This window comes from Cetorhinus maximus, unplaced genomic scaffold, assembly GCF_964194155.1.
Source record: "Cetorhinus maximus unplaced genomic scaffold, sCetMax3.hap1.1 HAP1_SCAFFOLD_731, whole genome shotgun sequence".
Lineage (NCBI taxonomy): Eukaryota > Metazoa > Chordata > Chondrichthyes > Lamniformes > Cetorhinidae > Cetorhinus > Cetorhinus maximus.
In genome coordinates, this window is record NW_027596673.1 from 5,001 (window position 1) to 25,000 (window position 20,000).

The window sequence follows — 20,000 nt, forward strand, 5'->3', positions numbered from 1 at the left end:
CGGGGAGAAATTTCTTCACTCGGAGGGTTTGTGAATCTTTGGGATTCTCCACCCCGGGGAGGGGGGGGGTAGCGGACGCTCCCTGGCGCTGAAGACATTTAAACCGGGGACGGACAGATTCCTGGACTCTCTTGGGTGGTGGGGGGGGGGGCGGGAGAATCGAGGGATATGGGGAGCGGCCGGGGTGGGGGAAAGCGGGGTCGAAGGCCGCGAGATCGGCGGCCGATGGTGTTGAGCAGCGGAGCAGGCTCGACGGGGTTGAAGGCTCTCTCTCTCCCCCCACCCCTGCTCCAGTTTCACGTGCTCCTTGTGAATCTTGGATGGAGGGGGGCTGGGGTTTGGGGCTAGCGTTGTCCAGGCGGTCGAAAGGGAAAGGGGGGCGCTCCTAGGGCTTCGCACGGTGGTGGTGGCGGGGGGGGGGGGGGAGTTCCCGGTGCGGGCCTTCGAGGGAGGCCTGGGGGAAGCCAGCCCGGCCTCGACCCAACCTTAAAGAAAAAAAAAGAACAGAAAACCAAATCCCGGGGGAGTCCGCCTTCGGAAGCCGGCGCCTCTCAGGGGCCGAGAGAGAGAGAGAGGGAGAGAAAAGGCCAGGAGAGGGAGGCCTCATCCAGCAACTCGAAGAAAACTCAATCGTCCGCAGTGCCCCCGTGTCGAGGACAGATATCCACCCACCTACAGGGCGTTGGTGGTGGGACCACGTCGGGAGTAGGGTGTGCAGCAAGGAGCTCAGCCGTGAAGGGGGGGAAGAGGGGGGGGGGGTGGCGCAGTGGCGTTGTCGCTGGACTAGTAATCCAGAGACCCCCCTCCCAGGGTAACGCTCCCGGGGAGGGGGACCCCAGGTTCGAATCCCGCTCACGGGCAGACGGGTGGAATTCCGATCCAATAAAAATCCGGGATTAAAACGTCTCGACAATGACCACGGAACCGTTGCCGATTGTCGTTAAAAAAAAAACCCCCGCCTGGTTCACCCATGCCCCTTTAAGGGAAGGGGAAATCTGCTGTCCTTACCCAGGTCTGGCGCCTACATGTGACTCCGATCCCCTCTGAACAAGGGGCAATTCGGGATGGGCAATAAACACTGGTTTAGGCAGCGACGCCCACATCCCATGAATGAATATATTTTTTTTAAAAATGAATAGAAGAGCGGGCTTGAGGAGCCGAATGTTCCTGTTTCTTATATTCTCTGGTCTCCTAGTTCTAATGTGTCCTAGTGTGTGTGTCAGTTAGTGCCTGTGTGTATGTGTGTGTGTGCCTGTGTGTCTGTATGAATTTGTGAGTGCTTGCTTGTGTGTGTGTGTCAGTTGTTCATGTGTGTCTGTGTGCACATATCTGTGTGTTTGTGTGTGCGTGTGTATGCCTGTGTGTGCATATATCTGTGTGCATGTGCGCGTGTTGGTGTATGTTTGTGTTTATGCGCGTCTGTGCGTGTGTGAATATGCATGTGATCATGTGTGTTTGTGTGTGCACGTTTGAGGGTCTGTATTTCTGTGTGTGTGCACGTGTGTGTGTAGGGTGTATGTGTGTGTGCACGTGCGCGTTTCTGAGTGTGTGTGAATGTGTTAGAAGCCGTTGGGAGAAGGTTCACTCGGCCGATTCCCGGGATGAAGAGGGGGGGGGGGTTTGTCTTATGGGGAAAGGTTGAGCAGGTCATGGGAGTTTAGAAGAACGAGAGGGGATCTTATTGAGACAGATAAGATCCTGAGGATGGGCTTAACAGGGTGGATGCTGAGAGGATGTTTCCCCCCCTCATGAGGGGAGGAATCTAGAACGAGGTAGGGGGCACGGTTTAAAAATAATGGGGGGAATGGTCTCCCGTTGAAGAGGGAGACGAGGAGGAATTTTTTCTCTCTGAGGTTGGTCAGTCTGTGGAATTCTCTTCCCCCCAGAGAGCGGCTCAATGAACACTTCTAACTCTTTCAGAATCAAACAATTAAACTAAATTAACATAGTGAGGGATAAAGTAAACACAGCCTCTAAATTAGGTTAGCTGTAAAACCGAAGACAACGTTTAAAGGAGACTTACAAACATCAAATCAAAACGTGATTAAGAGGATAAATACTTTTAAGCTGTTTTAAAACCAACTTAAATAAACTAAATTAACAAAATGAGGGATAAAGTAAACACCGCCGCTAAATTAGGTTAGCTGTAAAACCAAAGACAAAGTTTAAAGGAAACTTACAAACATCAAATCAAAATGTGATTAAGAGCATGAATACTTTTAAGACGGTGGTAGATAGATTCTTGACTAACAAAGGGAGGGGGGGGGTGAAAGGTTATCCAGGGGTGGGGGGGTCAGCGGGAAGGTGGAGTCAAGGTTACAATCAGATCGGCCGCGATCTTATCGATCGAACGGCAGGGCACGTTCGAGGGGCCGAGTGGCCTCCGGGAGAACCTGCCAAGCGCCAAGGTGTTCAAAATGACGAGGGTGGAAGGGCGGTTCTGGACGGAATCGGCCATTCCCCAATGGCAGAAAGGACCGAGGAGGGGTAAGGGGCGTGGCTTCGAGGCGACTGGGCCAAAGCAGCGAGGGAGGTACGAGGAGGAACTTCTACACGCAGCGACAGAGAGAGAGAGAATTACCACAGAAAGTAGTTGAGGCCAAAACATTTGTGTGGTTTCAAGAAGGAGTTGGATAGAGCTCTTGTTGGGGGTGGGGGGCGAAAGGGATCAAAGGGATATGGGGAGAAAGCGGGAGCAGGGCTATTGAGTTGGATGATCAGCCACGATCGTGATGAATGGCGGAGCAGGCTCGAAGGGCCGAATGGCCTTACTCCTGGCTCCTACTTGAGACCACACCTGCAATATCGTGGTGCAGTTTTGGTCTCCTTATCTGAGGAAGGGTGTACTTGCTATAGAGGAAGTGTAGCAAAGGTTTACCCGACTGATTCCTGGGATGGCGGGACTGACATATGAGGAGAGATCGAGTCGGTTCGGATTATATTTGCTGGAGTTCAGAAGAATGAGGGGGGATCTCATAGAAACCTATAAAATTCTAACAGGGCTAGACAGGGTAGATGCAGGAAGGATGTTCCCGATGGTGGGGGGGGAGTCCAGAACCAGGGGGGGTCACAGTCTGAGGATACGGGGTAGACCATTTAGGACTGAGATGAGGAGAAATTTCTTCACCCGGAGAGCGGTGAGCCTGTGGAATTCGCTACCACAGAAAGTAGCTGAGGCCAAAACATTGTATGTTTTCAAGAAGGAGTTAGATGTAGCTTTTGGGGTGAAAGGGATCAAAGGGATATGGGGAGAAAGCGGGAGCAGGGCTATTGAGTTGGATGATCAGCCACGATCATATTGAATGACGGAGCAGGCTCGAGGGGCCGAATAGCCTTACTCCTGGCTCCTAGTTTCTATGTTTCTATGACATCGGCCCTCAGGCGCCTACCTCGGCATATCTGGACGAAGCCCATGATGATGATGAGCCCGAGGGCGAGCAGCTTGCCGGCTGTGAAGATGTCCTGGACGTGGGTGGCCCATCGAACGCTGGAGCAGTTCACCCAGGTCAGCAACACTGGAGGGGAAGAAAGAAAAAAAAGAAATGAACAAAAAAAACAGGGCAGTCAGAATCACAGAATCACACAGTGACCAGAAGAGGCCCTTCGGCCCATCGAGTCTGCACCGACACATGAGAAACACCTGACCTACCTACCTACCTAACCCCATTGACCAGCGCTCGGCCCCATAGCCTTGAATGTTAGGACGTGCCAAGTGCTCATCCAGGTACTTTTTAAAGGATGTGAGGCAACCCGCCTCCACCACCCTCCCAGGCAGCGCATTCCAGACCGTCACCACCCTCTGGGTAAAAAAGTTTTCCCTCACATTGCCCCCCCCCAAAACCTCCTGCCCCTCACCTCGAACTTGTGTCCCCCTCGTGACTGACCCTTCAACTAAGAGGAACAGCTGCTCCCTATCCACCCTGTCCGTGCCCCTCATAATCTTGTACACCTCGATCAGGTCGCCTCTCTGCTCCAACGAAAACAACCCAAGTCTATCCAACCCTCTCTTCATAACTTTAAATGTTTCATCCCAGGCAACATCCTGGTGAATCTCCTCTGCACCCCCTCCAGCGCAATCACATCCTTCCTATAATGTGGCGACCAGAACTGCACACAGTGCTCCAGCTGTGGCCTCACCAACTCTAACATGACCTCCCTACTTTTGTAATCTATGCCTCGATTGATAAAGGCAAGTGTCCCGTCTGCCTTTTTCACCACCCCCACTAACACAGCCCCTCTGCCTCATGAAAATCCTGGGAACTCCCTCCCTAACAGCACGGTGGGTGTACCTACACCACACAGGGCCGCAGCGCTTCAAGAAGGAGGGTCACCCGCCGCCTTCTCGAGGGGGGCAATTAGGGCTGGGCGATAAGCGCCGGGCCCGGCCCAGCGACACCCAAATCAGCCCTCGAGGAACGAGCTCCCTCTGGGCTGCCGGCAGCTCAGGCTCAGGGTGGGGGCGAGAACGTCGGAAACCGGAGCTGGGGTACGGGGGGGGGGGGAGGGGAGGGGGTAAGGCCGCTCGGCCCATCGAGCCCACCCCGGGCTGCAGCTCCCCACCACCGCCCCCCCCACCCCCCTCCGTATCCTTCGATTCCCTGAGCGCTTACGATCAGGTCGGCCACCTGATCCAAGTAGAAGGGCAGAGCAGGCTCGAGAGGGGCCGAGTGGCCTCCTCCTGCTTCCTCACTCCTACGTAAGGGAGGGGGGTGGGGGGCGAAAAAAAACCCAACAAAAATCTGTCCGTCCCGGCCTTAAACGTGCTCAACGATTCACAACCCTCCGGGTGAAGAAACTTCTCCTTGTCTCAGTCCCGATGGGTCTCCCGCGAACGGGAGAGTTTAACACTGCGGACGCTGAAGACCCGGCATTAGGACAGAAAATGCTGCAAGTGCTCAGCAGGTCAGTCAGCATCTGAGAAAGGACCATCGACCTGAAACGTTAACTCTCTTTCTCTCTCTCACCCCCCGGTCCCCCACCGCACAGATGCAGCCAGGTCTGCCGAGTATTCCCAGCATTTCACAGTTCCCTCTGCACTGTCCCCATCAAACACTCCCAGGACAGGTAAAGCACGGGGTGAGATACAGAGTAAAGCTCCCTCTGCACTGTCCCCACCAAACACTCCCAGGACAGGTACAGCACGGGGTTAGATGCAGAGTAAAGCTCCCTCTACACTGTCCCCATCAAACACTCCCAGGACAGGTACAGCACGGGGTTAGATGCAGAGTAAATCTCCCTCTGCACTGTCCCCATCAAACACTCCCAGGACAGGTACAGCACGGGGTTAGATACAGAGTAAAGCTCCCTCTACACTGTCCCCATCAAACACTCCCAGGGCAGGTACAGCACGGGGTTAGATACAGAGTAAAGCTCCCTCTACACTGTCCCCATCAAACACTCTCAGGGCAGGTACAGCACGGGGTTAGATACAGAGTAAAGCTCCCTCTACACTGTCCCCATCAAACACTCCCAGGACAGGTACAGCACGGAGTTAGATACAGAGTAAAGCTCCCTCTACACTGTCCCCATCAAAAACTCCCTGGACAGGTACAGCACAGGGTTAGGTACAGAGTAAATCTCCCTCTACACTGTTCCCATCAAACACATCCAGGACAGGTACAGTACGGGGTTAGATACAGAGTAAATCTCCATCTACACTGTCCCCGTCAAACACTCCCAGGGCAGGTACAGCACGGGGTTAGAGACAGAGTAAATCTCCCTCTACACCGTCCCCATCAAACACTCCCAGGACAGTTACAGTACGGGGTTAGATACAGAGTAAATCTCACACTGTCCCCGTGAAACACTCCCAGGACAGGGACAGCACGGGGTTAGATACAGAGTAAAGCTCCCTCTACACTGTCCCCATTAAATACTCCCAGGGCAGGTACAGCACAGGGTTAGATACAGAGTAAAGCTCCCTCTACACTGTCCCCATCAACCACTCCCAGGGCAGGTACAGCACGGGGTTAGAGACAGAGTAAATTTCCCTCTACACCGTCCCCATCAAACACTCCCAGGACAGGTACAGCATGGGGTGAGATACAGAGTAAATCTCCGTCTACACTGTGCCCATTAAACACTACCAGGGCAGGTTTTAGCACTGGGTTGGATATTTTAATTGCATTGTGTAAGTCTTGTACCTGCCACTCTTCTGATAACAGATGGAAGAACGGGATAAGAAAGGAGACGTCATGGATCAATGTTATCTCTGGACTGTTTGTTCAATAAATATCCCAAGCAGCCGACTGTAAATAGTCTTAGCTGAGAACAATTTCAGACTGTTCGTCAAATTTGCTTGGCGGAACAGATTTGAGGACCATCCTGACCTCAATGGTGCGTCCCTCAGAAACACGCCATCTCCGCAAATGGCCGCCTGGGGAGGATACCGAGACACGCCGCAAATGGCACATCCTGCCGTTCTTCAGTCCCAGGGTCACTTCCCCCACGCCACTTCGGCAGGTCACCGACAGGGTGGGTCAGTCAACTGCGGGGACCCGGCTCCTGTGGCGTCCCCGGCACGTTTTGCCCGGGATGGGGGTGGGGGTGGGGGTGGGGGGGAATTGGTTGCCCATGCGCGGCGGGCAGGGGGCAGGGGGTGGGTGGTTCGTCCCGGCCGCTGGGAGAGACTAAGGCCTGAGTGGGCGCCGGGGGAGGGGTGGGGTGGGTGGGGGAAGACTCTACGGTGGGGGGGGGGGGCGCCAGGAGTGGGCTCCCGGGGCAGGGAGTGGGGGAGGGGGTGCCGCGGGAGGACCCCTGTGGCCGGAGAGGGGTGGGGTGGGCTTTCTCCATCACTGAGGCTCCTCCTTCCTGGCCGAGCTCACCGGTGCCACGTTGACCCCTCTCCTCCGTCGCTGACCTTTCACCCTTCCCTCGCGCTGTGGGCCTGTCCGCTGCCACCGCCACCCCCACCCCCCACCCACCTCGCCCCCACCCCATTGACGCTCACCCTCGGCCTCCCCTGCACTGGGGGCTCTCGCCCTCTGCCGCTGACCTTTGACCCTCCTGTTGTTGGCGTCCTCCCGTGCTCTGACCTTTCCGACCCCCCCCCCCCCCCACCCCCCCCACACTCCGCTTCCCTTCCCGGCTCCTCTCACTCGGTCCCTGATGAGTCCTGGTAAACATGTTTTCTTCCAGTGGCCGCTTGCTCTTTAAACACAAACAGCTGGTGCTGGCTCAGAGAGTCAGGTCTCCCTCCCCCTCCCCCTCCCCCCCCCCACCCCCGTCTACACCCCACAGGCAGGGAGAAACTGTGCACAAACAAAACAACACAGGCACGAAGGTCACTAGAGTGAAGCTGGAACACACTCACGAGAAGCTACACCTCCCCCGCCGTCACTCACCAGAGCCTCCAACCCCAACAGCACCACCACCCTCCGCCCCGACCAGGTTAATCCTGTTTCTGCCCGGCCCCTCCCCCTCACCACCACCCCACCTCCCCCCCACAACCCACCGCCACCCCGACCCCAGCAAATAGAGTTCATTCGCTGCCCCCGTCTCCCCGCACCGTTTTGTGCTTTTGTCCCCCGCGCTCCAAGCCAGCGCCGATCCCTCGCTGCAAATGGCCGCCCGGGGGTTACAAAGACACATTGCAAATGGCCGCCCGGGGGTTACAAAGACACATTGCAAATGGCCGCCCGGGGGGTTACAAAGACACGCACACTGCAAATGGCCGCCCGGGGGGTTACAAAGACACGCACACTGCAAATGGCCGCCCGGGGGGTTACAAAGACACGCACACTGCAAATGGCCGCCCGGGGGTTACAAAGACACGCTGCAAATGGCCGCCAGTGGTCACTGGGACACGCTGAAAATGGCCGCCCAGGGGTTACAAAGACAAACTGCAAATGGCCGCCGGGGGGAGACGGGGACGCGCTGCAAATGGCCGCCCGGGGGTTACAAAGACACGCTGCAAATGGCCACTGGGGGGACACGGGGACACGCTGAAAATGGCCGCCCGGGGGTTATGAAGACACACTGCAAATGGCCGCCGGGGGGGGACAGGGGGACACATTGCAAATGGCCGCCCAGTGGGGGTCACGGGGACAGGCTGCAAATGTGGGCTGGTTGCAGGAGAGAGACCCACAAGGGGTTAGGGCTGTGCACAACACGTCACAGGCCCCCCTGCAGTGAGTGGGCACTTGGCACATTGACGGATTGGCGTGGCACTGAGACGCTAGCTTCTGTTCGGGAATGCGAAGTGTTAACAGCACACGCTGAGCTCAAATGTCCCTCTTTCGCAATGTGAAGTGTCCAATTTCTTTTCAGATAGAAGGGCAGCTGACAAAAGGGAGAGTGCACAATCGACTCTGCCTCGCTATCTCACGCTCTCCATTTACTCCGGCTCTGTCACTGCTTCCCCCCTCCCACCTGCTTAACCAAAACGGTCCCACAGGGAAGGGACTACTCCCAGCACCCCAGAGAGAGAGCACACGGGCGGCAGAGAGAGAGAGAGAGAGGGGGTGGGATCGCACACAGGGGGGCAGAGAGAGAGAGAGAGAGAGAGAGAGAGAGGGGGTGGGATCGCACACAGGGGGGCAGAGAGAGAGAGAGAGAGAGAGGGGGTGGGATCGCACACAGGGGGGCAGAGAGAGAGAGAGAGAGAGAGGGGGTGGGATCGCACACAGGGGGGCAGAGAGAGAGAGATCACACATGGGGGGCAGAGAGAGAGAGAGAGAGAGGGGGTGGGATCGCACACGGGGGGCAGAGAGAGGGAGAGAGAGAGAGGGGGAGAGAGGGAGAGAGAGGGGTGGGATCGCACCCCGGGGGCAGATAGAGAGAAAGAGAGAGAAAACGCACGTGAGCGGCAGAGAGAGAGAGAGAGGGCACATGTGCGAGCGGCAGGGAGAGGGTGCATGAGAAACAGCGAGCAGCGTGGGTGAGATGTGACTCCTGAAGGCGGTGGTGTGGCCGGGTAGCGGTGGTGGTGGGGTGCGGGGTTGGGTGCGGGGTTTGGGGGGGAGTGAAGAACCGAGGGTTATCCCTTGGCCGAGGTTGGGGTTGGGGTCGGGGTCGGGGTGGGGGGGGTGGGGGGAAGAGGAGAGGGGAGAGAGGGTGGTGGTTTCCCTCGACAGGACTGAACGTACAGAACAAGTTCTGGGAAGAGCTTGTTTGTGAATGACACGCGATAGCTCCTGAAGCGGAGCCAGGAAACCACAAGCACTTGTGGATTCCAGGATTCCCAGGCAGACACCCAAATAAAAAACAAGGCCCCAGCTCGACGCGCCGAACCGCCCGAGGGAGCCAACCGGCACCGAAATCCCTGCCCTGCCACGGCCGGCCGAGGCTCTTCTCCTTACCCCGACCCCCACCCCCGCCACCCACACCCACCGCCGGCACCACCACCACCCCCACTCCCACCGCTGGCACCCCCACTCCCACCACCCCCACCGGAGCGCGTGGGCTGTCCGCAACGCGCAGAAGCGGTTCGGCCATGTTCCGCACAGCAAGATCCCACAAGCGCCGGAGTGACGGTGGCCCGGGACGACTGCTACGTCTCAGCCGCTCGGTTTCGAGGGGTAAGGACCGGTCCCTGGGCTGGGCTGGGAGTGGGGGGGGGGGGTGGTGTACGAACCACACAACAACACCCCACTGCTCCCTCCAACCTCTCTCCCTCTCTCTCTCTGTCCAAGGAGGAAGGGGATCTTCAGGCCAAGCATGTTAATCTCTCCACCCCCCCCACCTTCCGCACTGGAAAGAGAGGGGGCGGGGAGGAGGAATAGGAGGGCGTAGCGGGGCAGGGGCAGGGTTACAACCGGCCGCGATGCCCCCTGCAGTCAAATTGCCTGCTGGCGCTGCGGGTTCTGCTCTCCTGCCGGAAGAGCGGGCCGCTTTGGGGGGGGGGGGGGCGGTGGGGGGGGGGAGGAAGGAAGGGGAGTTACTGGCGGGAGGAGGGGAGTGCACAGTCTCAGGAAAGAGAGAGAAAAAGAGAGAGAGAGAGAGATACGCATTCTCTCTCTCGCGTGTGGAAAGAGGGAGCACGCGAGGGAGAGAGAGACCATGAGATGTAGGAGCAGGAGAAGGCCATTCGGCCCATCGAGTCTGCTCCACCATTCAATGAGACCATGGCTGATCTGATAATCCTCAACTCCACTTTCCTGCCTTTTCCCCATAACCTTTGATTCCCTTACTGATTAAAAATCTGTCTATCTCAGCCCTGAATATATTTAATGACCCAACCGCTACAGCCCTCTGTGGTAAAGAATTCCACAGATTCACTACTCTCTGAGAGAAGAAATTCCTCCTCATCTCTGTCTTAAATGGGTGATCCCTTACTCTGAGATTATGCCCTCTGGTCCTAGACTCTCCCACAAGGGGAAACAGCCTCTCAGCATCTACCCTGTCAAGACCCCTAAGAATCTTATATGTTTCAATAAGGTCGCCTCTCATTCTTCTAAACTCCAATGAGTACAGGCCCAACCGACTCAACCTCTCATCATAAGAAAATCCCTCCATCCCCGGGTTCAACCTAGTGAACCTTCTCTGGGCTGCCTCCAATGCCAGTATATCTTTCCTTAGATAAGGGGACCAAAACTGTTCTCAGTATTCTAGATGTGGTCCAACAAGAATGCGAGAGAGCGCGCGCGAGAGAAAGAGAGAGCACATGCGGGAGAGAGAGTGCGAGAGAGAGAGCGCACACGAGAGCGAGAGAGAGCGCATGCGAGAGAACGCACGCGAGAGAACGCACGCAAGAGAGAGAGAGCACACGCGAGAGAGAGAGAGAGAGAGCGCGAGCGCGCGAGAGAGAGAGAGCGCGAGCGCGCGAGAGAGAGCGCGCGAGAGAGAGAGAGCGCGCGAGAGAGAGAGAGAGCGCGCGAGAGAGAGAGAGAGCGCGCGAGAGAGAGAGAGAGAGAGAGAGCGCGCGCGAGAGAGAGAGAGAGCGCGAGAGAGAGAGAGAGAGCGCGCGCGAGAGAGAGCGCGCGCGAGAGAGAGAGAGCGAGCGCGAGAGAGAGCGAGCGCGAGAGAGAGAGCGCGAACGCGAGAGAGCGAGCGCGAGAGAGAGCGAGCGAGCGCGAGAGAGAGCGAGCGAGCGCGAGAGAGAGCGAGCGAGCGCGCGAGAGCGAGAGAGAGCACGCGAGAGAGAGAGCACGCGAGAGAGAGAGAGCGAGCGCGAGAGAGCGAGCGCGAGAGAGCGAGCGCGAGAGAGCGAGCGCGAGAGAGCGAGCGCGAGAGAGAGAGAGAGCGTGCGCGAGAAAGAGAGCGTGCGCGAGAGAAAGAGAGCGTGCGCGAGAGAAAGAGAGCGTGCGCGAGAGAGAGAGCACACGAGAGAGAAAGAGCACAATTGAGAGAGCGCACGAGAGAGAGAGCGCACGAGAGAGAGCGCACGAGAGAGAGCGCACGAGAGAGAGAGCGCACGAGAGAGAGAGCACACGAGAGAGAGAGCACACGAGAGAGAGAGCACACGAGAGAGAGAGCGCACGAGAGAGAGAGCGCACGAGAGAGAGAGCACGAGAGAGAGGGAGCACGAGAGAGAGGGAGCACGAGAGAGAGGGAGCACGAGAGAGAGGGAGCACGAGAGAGAGGGAGCACGAGAGAGAGAGGGAGCACGAGAGAGAGAGGGAGCACGAGAGAGGGGGAGCACGGGAGAGAGAGAGAGCACGAGAGAGAGAGAGCACGATAGAGAGAGAGCACGAGAGAGAGGGAGCACGAGAGAGAGGGAGCACGAGAGAGAGGGAGCACGGGAGAGAGAGAGAGCACGAGAGAGAGAGAGCACGAGAGAGAGAGAGCACGATAGAGAGAGAGCACGAGAAAGAGAGAGCACGAGAAAGATAGAGAACAGGGGAGAAGAGAAAGAGAAGGAATTTGGGGGTGGTTCCGACAGTAAAAAGCCTCCCCCGATCCCTAGTGACCAAATGCATCAGGTCCTGGATGGTAACAGAACTAGGGTATTTCATTAAAATTCACGGGGAGTGGGGGTTGGGGATTCGGGTCTGGAAGGTGAGAGGAATCCAGTGAGTACATTTCCTCCACTCTCGTCCGGGTAAACATATTGGACTCACACATGCACATACACACAGGACGTCAGCCTGCTAATTTTAACCTGTTTACACTCCCTCCTGTTTATTGTAGTGACCAGCGATGACCTCTGTCGGCTGACCTCTGCAATGCCGACGGCTCTGACCCTTCTTGCCCTGTAAGAGCCGGTCACTTCTCTTGTCACCTCAGCCCCCACAAGCCCACCGCAACCCTGCCGCCCGCCCGCCCCTCCCCACGCCGGTAGTGAGGCGGAAACGTTTAGGGAGGGATTTCCAGAACCCGGGGACCAGGCAGCGGAAGGCATGGCTGCCAATGTTGCATGATCGAGAGGCTGGAACTGGAGCAGCGCAGGGAGAGTGCCGGGGGAGAGTCCAGAGATAGGGAGGGGGGTGTGGGGGGCGTGGGTGAGGTGGGGTGGTAGTGCCTCGTTCTCCACGTCTTAGAGATCCAGGCCTCCATGTCATCTGCAGGGGACTCAACTAAGTAGGGTATCACCGCACGTGCGTGAGAGAGAGGAAAGAGAGAGAGCGAGCACACGCGCGAGGGAGGGGAAGAGTGCAAGGGTGTGAGAGAGGAAGGAGCGCGAGCGCGGGAGAGAGGTGGGAGCGCAAGCGTGGGAGAGAGGAAGGAGAGCGAGCACGGGAGAGAGGAAGGAGAGCGAGCGCGGGAGAGAGGAAGGAGAGCGAGCGCGGGAGAGAGGAAGGAGAGCGAGCGCGGGAGAGAGGAAGGAGAGCGAGCGCGGGAGAGAGGAAGGAGAGCGAGCGCGGGAGAGAGGAAGGAGAGCGAGCGCGGGAGAGAGGAAGGAGAGCGAACGCGGGAGAGAGGAAGGAGAGCGAGCGCGGGAGAGAGGGGGGAGCGCAAGCGTGTGAGGGAGGAAGGAGAGCTAGCGCGGGAGAGAGGGGGGAGCGCAAGCGTGTGAGAGAGGAAGGAGAGCGAGCGCGGGAGAGAGGAGGGAGCGCAAGCGTGTGAGAGAGGAAGGAGAGCTAGCACACACTCTCTCTGTTCCCCTGCACTACCCTGCTGAATAAACAGTGACTCTGCACAGTTACAGTCAGTCATCCTCACTCACTGAATAAACAGTGACTCTGCACAGTTACAGTCAGTCATCCTCACTCACTGAATAAACAGTGACTCTGCACAGTTACAGTCAGTCATCCTCACTCACTGAATGAACAGTGACTCTGCACAGTTACAGTCAGTCATCCTCACTCACTGAATAAACAGTGACTCTGCACAGTTACAGTCAGTCATCCTCACTCATGAATAAACAGTGACTCTGTACAGTTACAGTCATCCTCACCCTGCTGAAAAAACAGTGACTCTGTGCAGTTGCAGTCAGTCATCCTCACTCACTGAATAAACAGTGACTCTGTACAGTTACACAGCCAGTAATCCTCACCCTGCTGAATAAACAGTGACTCTGTAGAGTTACAGTCAGTAATCCTCACCCTTTTGAATAAACAGTGACTCTGCACAGTTACACAGTCAGTAATCCTCACTCTGCTGAATAAACAGTGACTCTGTACAGTTACACAGATAGTAATCCTTACCCTGCAGAATAAACAGTGACTCTGCACAGTTACATAGTCAGTAATCCTTACTCTTCTGAAGAAACAGTGACTCTGTACAGTTACACAGCCAGTAATCATCCTGCTGAACAAACAGTAACTCTGTACAGTTACACAGCCAGTAATCCTCACCCTGCTGAATAAACAGTGACTCTGTACAGTTAGACCGTCAGTAATCTTCACCCTGCTGAATCAAGAGTGACTCTGTACAGTCACACACTCAGTAATTCTCACCCTGCTGAATAAACGGTGACTCTGTACAATTACACGGGTCAGTAATCCTCAACCTGAATGAACAGTAACTCTGTACCATTAGACAGTCAGTAATCCTTATGTGCTGAATAAACAGTGACTCTGTACAGTTACTCATAAAGTAATCCTCACCCTACTGAATAAAGAGTGACTCTGTACAGTTAGACAGTCAGTAATCATCAACCTTCTGAATAAACACTGACTCTGTAGAGTTAGGCAGTCAGTATTCCTCACTCTGAATAAGTAGCGGCTCTGTTCAATCAGACAGTCAGTAATCATCAACCTTCTGAATAAACAGTGAGTCTGGACACTGTTGAATAAACAGTGACCCTGTTAAGTTGCTCAGTAAGTAATTCTCACTCTGCTGAATAATCAGTGACTCTATGCAGTTACAACAAGTCAGTAATCCTCACCCTGCTGAATAAACAGGTCCACTGTACAGTTTGACAGTTAGTAATCCTCACCCTGCTGAACAGTGACTGTGTGCAGTTACAGAGTCACTAATCCTTACCATGCTGAATGAACAGTGACTCTGTACAGTTAGCCAGTCAATGATCCTCGCTCTGCTGACTAAACACTGACACTGGATAGTTACACGGTCAGTAATCCTCACCCTTCTAAATAAACAGTGGTTCCTGACAGTTACACAGTCAGTAATCCTCACCCTGCTGAATAAACAGTGACTCTGTACAAAAACAGAATTACCTGGAAAAACTCAGCAGGTCTGGCAGCATCGGCGGAGAAGAAATCAGTTAACGTTTCGAGCCTTCATGGCCCTTCGGCAGAACTGAAGCATAGTTCAAAGAAGGGAGAAATATAAATTGGTTTAAGGTGGGTGGGGGGGGTGGTGGGGTGGTGGGGGGAGAGAGAGACATTGAGGGTGTGGTGATTGTGGAGATGAGCAGATAATCAAAAGATGTCACAGACAAAAGGGTCAAAGAGGTGTTTTGTCTGAGAAAAGTGCTAATTAAGAATGGAAGACAGGATATTCAAAGTACAGCTCTAGTGGGGGTGGGGTGGAAAGGCTAACAAGGTTTTAGTTTCAGATTTAAAAATAATGGAAATAGGTGGGGAAAGAAGAATCTGTATAAATTATTGAAAAAAAAAAGCGGGGGCAGGGGGGAAGAAACGGGGTGGGGATGGGGGGAGGGGGAGTTTAAGATCTAAAGTTGTTGAATTCAATATTCAGCCCGGAAGGCTGTAAAGTGCCTAGTCGGAAGATGAGGTGCTGTTCCTCCAGTTTGCGTTGGGCTTCACTGGAACAATGCAGCAAGCCAAGGACAGACATGTGGGCAAGAGAACAGGGTGGAGTGTTAAAATGGCAAGCGACAGGGAGGTTTGGGTCTTTCTTGCGGACAGACCGCAGGTGTTCCGCAAAACGGTCGCCCAGTTTGCGTTTGGTCTCTCCAATGTAGAGGAGACCGCATTGGGAGCAACGAATGCAGTAGACTAAGTTAGGGGAAATGCAAGTGAAATGCTGCTTCACTTGAAAGGAGTGTTTGGGCCCTTGGACGGTGAGGAGAGAGGAAGTGAAGGGGCAGGTGTTGCATCTTCTGCGTGGGCATGGGGAGGTGCCATAAGTGGGGGTTGAGGAGTAGGGGGTGATGGAGGAGTGGACCAGGGTGTCCCGGAGGGAATGATCCCTACAGTAATCCTCATCCTGCTGAATAAACAGTGACTCTGTACAGTTACACAGCCAGTAATCCTCACCCTGCTGAATAAATAGTGACTCTGTACAGCTACACAGTCAGTAATCCTCACCCTGCTGAATAAATAGTGACTCTGTACAGTTACACAGTCAGTAATCCTCACCCTTCTAAATAAACAGTGATTCCTGACAGTTACACAGTCAGTAATCCTCACCTTGCTGAATAAACAGTGTCTCTGTACAGCTACACAGTCAGTAATCCTCACCCTGCTGAATCAACAGTGTCTCTGTACAGCTACACAGTCAGTAATCCTCACCCTGCTGAATCAAGTGTCTCTGTACAGCTACACAGTCAGTAATCCTCACCCTGCTGAATAAACAGTGACTCTGCACAGTTACACAGTCAGTAATCCTCACCCTGCTGAATAAACAGTGACTCTACACAGTTACACAGTCAGTAATCCTCACCCTTCTGAATAAACAGTGACACTGTACAGTTACACAATCAGTCATCCTCACCCTGCTGAATAAACAGTGACTCTGCACAGTTACACAGTCAGTAATCCTCACCCTGCTGAATAAACAGTGACTGTACAGCTACACAGTCAGTAATCCCCACCCTGCTGAATAAACAGTGACTGTACAGTTACACAGATAGTAATCCTTACCCTGCAGAATAAACAGTGACTCTGCACAGTTACACAGTCAGGAATCCTCACCCTGCTGAATAAACAGTGACTCTGTACAGTTACACAGCCAGTAATCATCCTGCTGAACAAACAGTGACTCTGTACAGTTAGACAGTCAGTAATCCTCAACCTGCTGAATAAACAGTGACTCTGTACAGTTGGACAGTCAGTAATCCTCACCCTGCTGAATAAACAGTGACTCTGTACAGTTACACAGCCAGTAATCATCCTGCTGAACAAACAGTGACTATGTACAGTTAGACAGTCAGTAATCCTCAACCTGCTGAATAAACAGTGACTCTGTACAGTTACACAGTCAGTAATCCTCACCCTGCTGAATAAACAGTGACTGTACAGTTACAGTCAGTAATCCTCACCCTGCTGAATAAACAGGGCCACTGTACAGTTACACAGTCAGTAATCCTCACCCTGCTGAATAAACAGTGCCTCTGCATAGGTGAACAGTCAGTAATCCTTACCCTGCTCAATAAACAGTGACTCTGTACAGTTACTCATAAAGTAATCCTCACCCTACTGAATAAAGAGTGACTCTGTACAGTTAGACAGTCAGTAATCATCAACCTTCTGAATAAACACTGACTCTGTAGAGTTAGGCAGTCAGTATTCCTCACTCTGAATAAATAGCGGCTCTGTTCAATCAGACAGTCAGTAATCATCAACCTTCTGAATAAACAGTGAGTCTGGACACTGTTGAATAAACAGTGACCCTGTTAAGTTGCTCAGTAAGTAATTCTCACTCTGCTGAATAATCAGTGTCTCTATGCAGTTACAACAAGTCAGTAATCCTCACCCTGCTGAATAAACAGGTCCACTGTACAGTTTGACAGTCAGTAATCCTCACCCTGCTGAACAGTGACTGTGTGCAGTTACAGAGTCACTAATCCTTACCATGCTGAATGAACAGTGACTCTGCACAGTTAGCCAGTCAATGATCCTCGCTCTGCTGACTAAACACTGACACTGGATAGTTACACGGTCAGTAATCCTCACCCTTCTAAATAAACAGTGACTCTGTACAGTTACACAGTCAGTAATCCTCACCCTGCTGAATAAACAGTGACTCTGTACAGTTACACAGTCAGTAATCCTCACCCTGCTGAATAAATAGTGACTCTGCACAGTTACACAGCCAGTAATCCTCACCCTGCTGAATAAACAGTGACTCTGCACAGTTACACAGTCAGTAATCCTCACCCTGCTGAATAAACAGTGTCTCTGTACAGCTACACAGTCAGTAATCCTCACCCTGCTGAATAAACAGTGATTCCTGACAGTACACAGTCAGCAATCCTCACCCTGCTGAATAAACAGTGTCTCTGTACAGTTACACAGTCAGTAATCCTCACCCTGCTGAATAAACAGTGTCTCTGTACAGCTACACAGTCAGTAATCCTCACCCTGCTGAATAAACAGTGATTCCTGACAGTACACAGTCAGCAATCCTCACCCTGCTGAATAAACAGTGACTCTGTACAGTTACACTGTCAGTAATCCTTGCTGAATAAATATTGACACAGTAGTTAGCCAGTCAGTAATACTCGCTCTGAAGAAACACTGACTCTGTGCAGTTAGACAGTCAGTAATCCTCACCTTGCTGAATAAACAGTAACTCTGTACAGTTAGACAGTCAGTAATCCTCACCCTGCAGAATAAACAGTGACTCTGTACAGTTACACAGTCAGTAATCCTCACCCTGCAGAATAAACAGTGACTCTGTACAGTTACACAGTCAGTAATCCACACTCTGCTGAATAAACAGTGACTCTGTACAGTTACACAGTCAGTAATCCTCACCCTGCTGAATAAACAGTAACTCTGTACAGTTACACAGTCAGTAATCCTCACCCTGCTGAATAAACAGTGACTCTGTACAGCTACACAGTCAGTAATCCTCACCCTGCTGAATAAACAGTGACTCTGTACAGTTACACAGTCAGTAATCCTCAGCCTGCTGAATAAACAGTGACTCTGTACAGTTACACAGTGAGTCATCCTCACCCTGCTGAATAAACAGTGACTCTGTACAGTTATACAGTGAGTCATCCTCACCCTGCTGGATAAACAGTGACTCTGAATAGTTTCACAGTCAGCAATCCTCAATCTACTGAATAAACAGTAACTCCATTGAGCTACACAGGCAGAAATCCTTTAATGAATAAACAGTGACTCTGTACAGTTACACTGCCAGTAATCCTTACCCTGCTGAATGAACAGTGACACTGTACAGTTACACGGTCAATAATCCTCACCCTGCTGAATAAGCAGTGACTCTGTACAGTTATAGTCAGTAATCCTCACCCTGCTGAATAAACAGTGACTCTGTACAGTTACACGGTCAGTAATGCTCACCCTGCTGAATAAACAGTGACACTGTACAGTTACACAGTCAGTAATCCTCACCCTGCTGAAAAAACAGTGACTCTGTACAGTTACACAGTCAGCAATCCTCACCCTGCTGAATAAGCAGTGACTCTGTACAGTTACACAGTCAGTAATCCTCACCCTGCTGAATGAACAGTGACTCTGCACAGTTACAGTCAGTAATCCTCACCCTGCTGAATAAACAGTGACTCTGTACAGTTACACAGTCAGTAATCCTCACCCTGCTGAATGAAGTGACTCTGCACAGTTACAACGTCAGTAATCCTTACTCCGCTGAATAAACAGTGACACTTCATGTACACAGTTAGTAATCATTTGCTGAATAAACAGTGACTTTGTACAGTTACGCAATCAGTAAATCTTACTCTGCTAAATAAACAGTGAATCTGTACAGTCACACCGTCAGTAATCCTCACTCTGAATAAACATTGACACACTACAGTTAGACAGTAATCATCACCCTGCTGAATGAACGGTGACTGTACAGTTAGACAGTCAGTAATCCTCACCCTGAATAAATAGTGACTGTGTACAGTAAGACAGTCAGTAATCCTCACCCCGCTGAATAAACAGTGACTCTGTACAGTTACATAGGTAGTAATCCTCACCCTGCTGAATAAACAGTGACACTGTACAGTTACACAGTCAGTAATCCTCACCCTGCTGAATAAACAGTGACACTGTACAGTTACACAGTCAGTAATCCTCACCCTGCTGAATAAACAGTGACTCTACAGTTAAACAATCAGTAATCCTCACCCCGCTGAATATACAGTGACTCTGTACAGTTACACAGGTAGTAATCCTCACCCTGCTGAATAAACAGTGACTCTACAGTTAAACAATCAGTAATCCTCACCCCGCTGAATATACAGTTGACTCTGTAGAGTTACACAGGTAGTAATCCTCACCCTGCTCAGTGTACAGTTATAGACTCACCGAGCTATCTGAATGGACCGAAGGCATGGAGTGGGAGCGTTGGCTTTGTGGAGATGAAGGGAAGGAGAGGGTATGGGATTGCTGGGGAGGGAGTGGGAGGGCGGGGCCGGTGGCTGGGGATAAAAGAGGGGTCGGAGGTCGAGGGGTGCGCCTGGCAGGATAGGGAAGGGGGGGGCGAGAAGGGCTTGGGTGAGTGGGGGTGGGTGGGGGGGGAGCAGGGCGGGGCAGGGGGAAGTGGGGAGAGGCAAGGCCGGAGTGAGGAGGTTAGTGTCTGGAGTGAGTTAGTGAGGGTTTGCGAGATGGGGGAGGGGGAGGGGGAGGGGGAGGAGGGGTAGGCCAAGCGTGAGGGTGTCGCAGAGGGTCCGCCGGAGGCAGGGAAGTGGGGGGTGGTTGCTAGGATCCACTGCATTGGGTACTCACACAGGCAGACGGCAGCCAGCAACCGGAGGCCCAGGTCTGGGGCGAAGCAGGTGGGGAAGAGGGGCTGCAGCACGTAGTTGGAGAACGTGAGGGCGATGACTGCCT

General features: G+C 53.3%; 1 protein-coding gene across 1 annotated transcript in view; it reads right to left on the reverse strand.

The window, feature by feature from the left end:
- LOC144674635 (large neutral amino acids transporter small subunit 2-like) overlaps positions 1 to 20,000 on the reverse strand; it is a gene marked incomplete at its 3' end in the record, with an annotated part of 42,952 nt that overhangs the window by 4,538 nt on the left and 18,414 nt on the right. The window contains exons 3-4 of the mRNA XM_078535894.1: positions 19,896 to 20,000; positions 3,390 to 3,515 (exon numbers count right to left, since the gene is read on the reverse strand). The exon at positions 19,896 to 20,000 is cut by the window's right edge and continues 47 nt beyond it. Of these exons, the coding sequence (XP_078392020.1) occupies positions 3,390 to 3,515; positions 19,896 to 20,000 (231 nt within the window). The remainder of the gene's footprint in view (positions 1 to 3,389; positions 3,516 to 19,895) is intronic.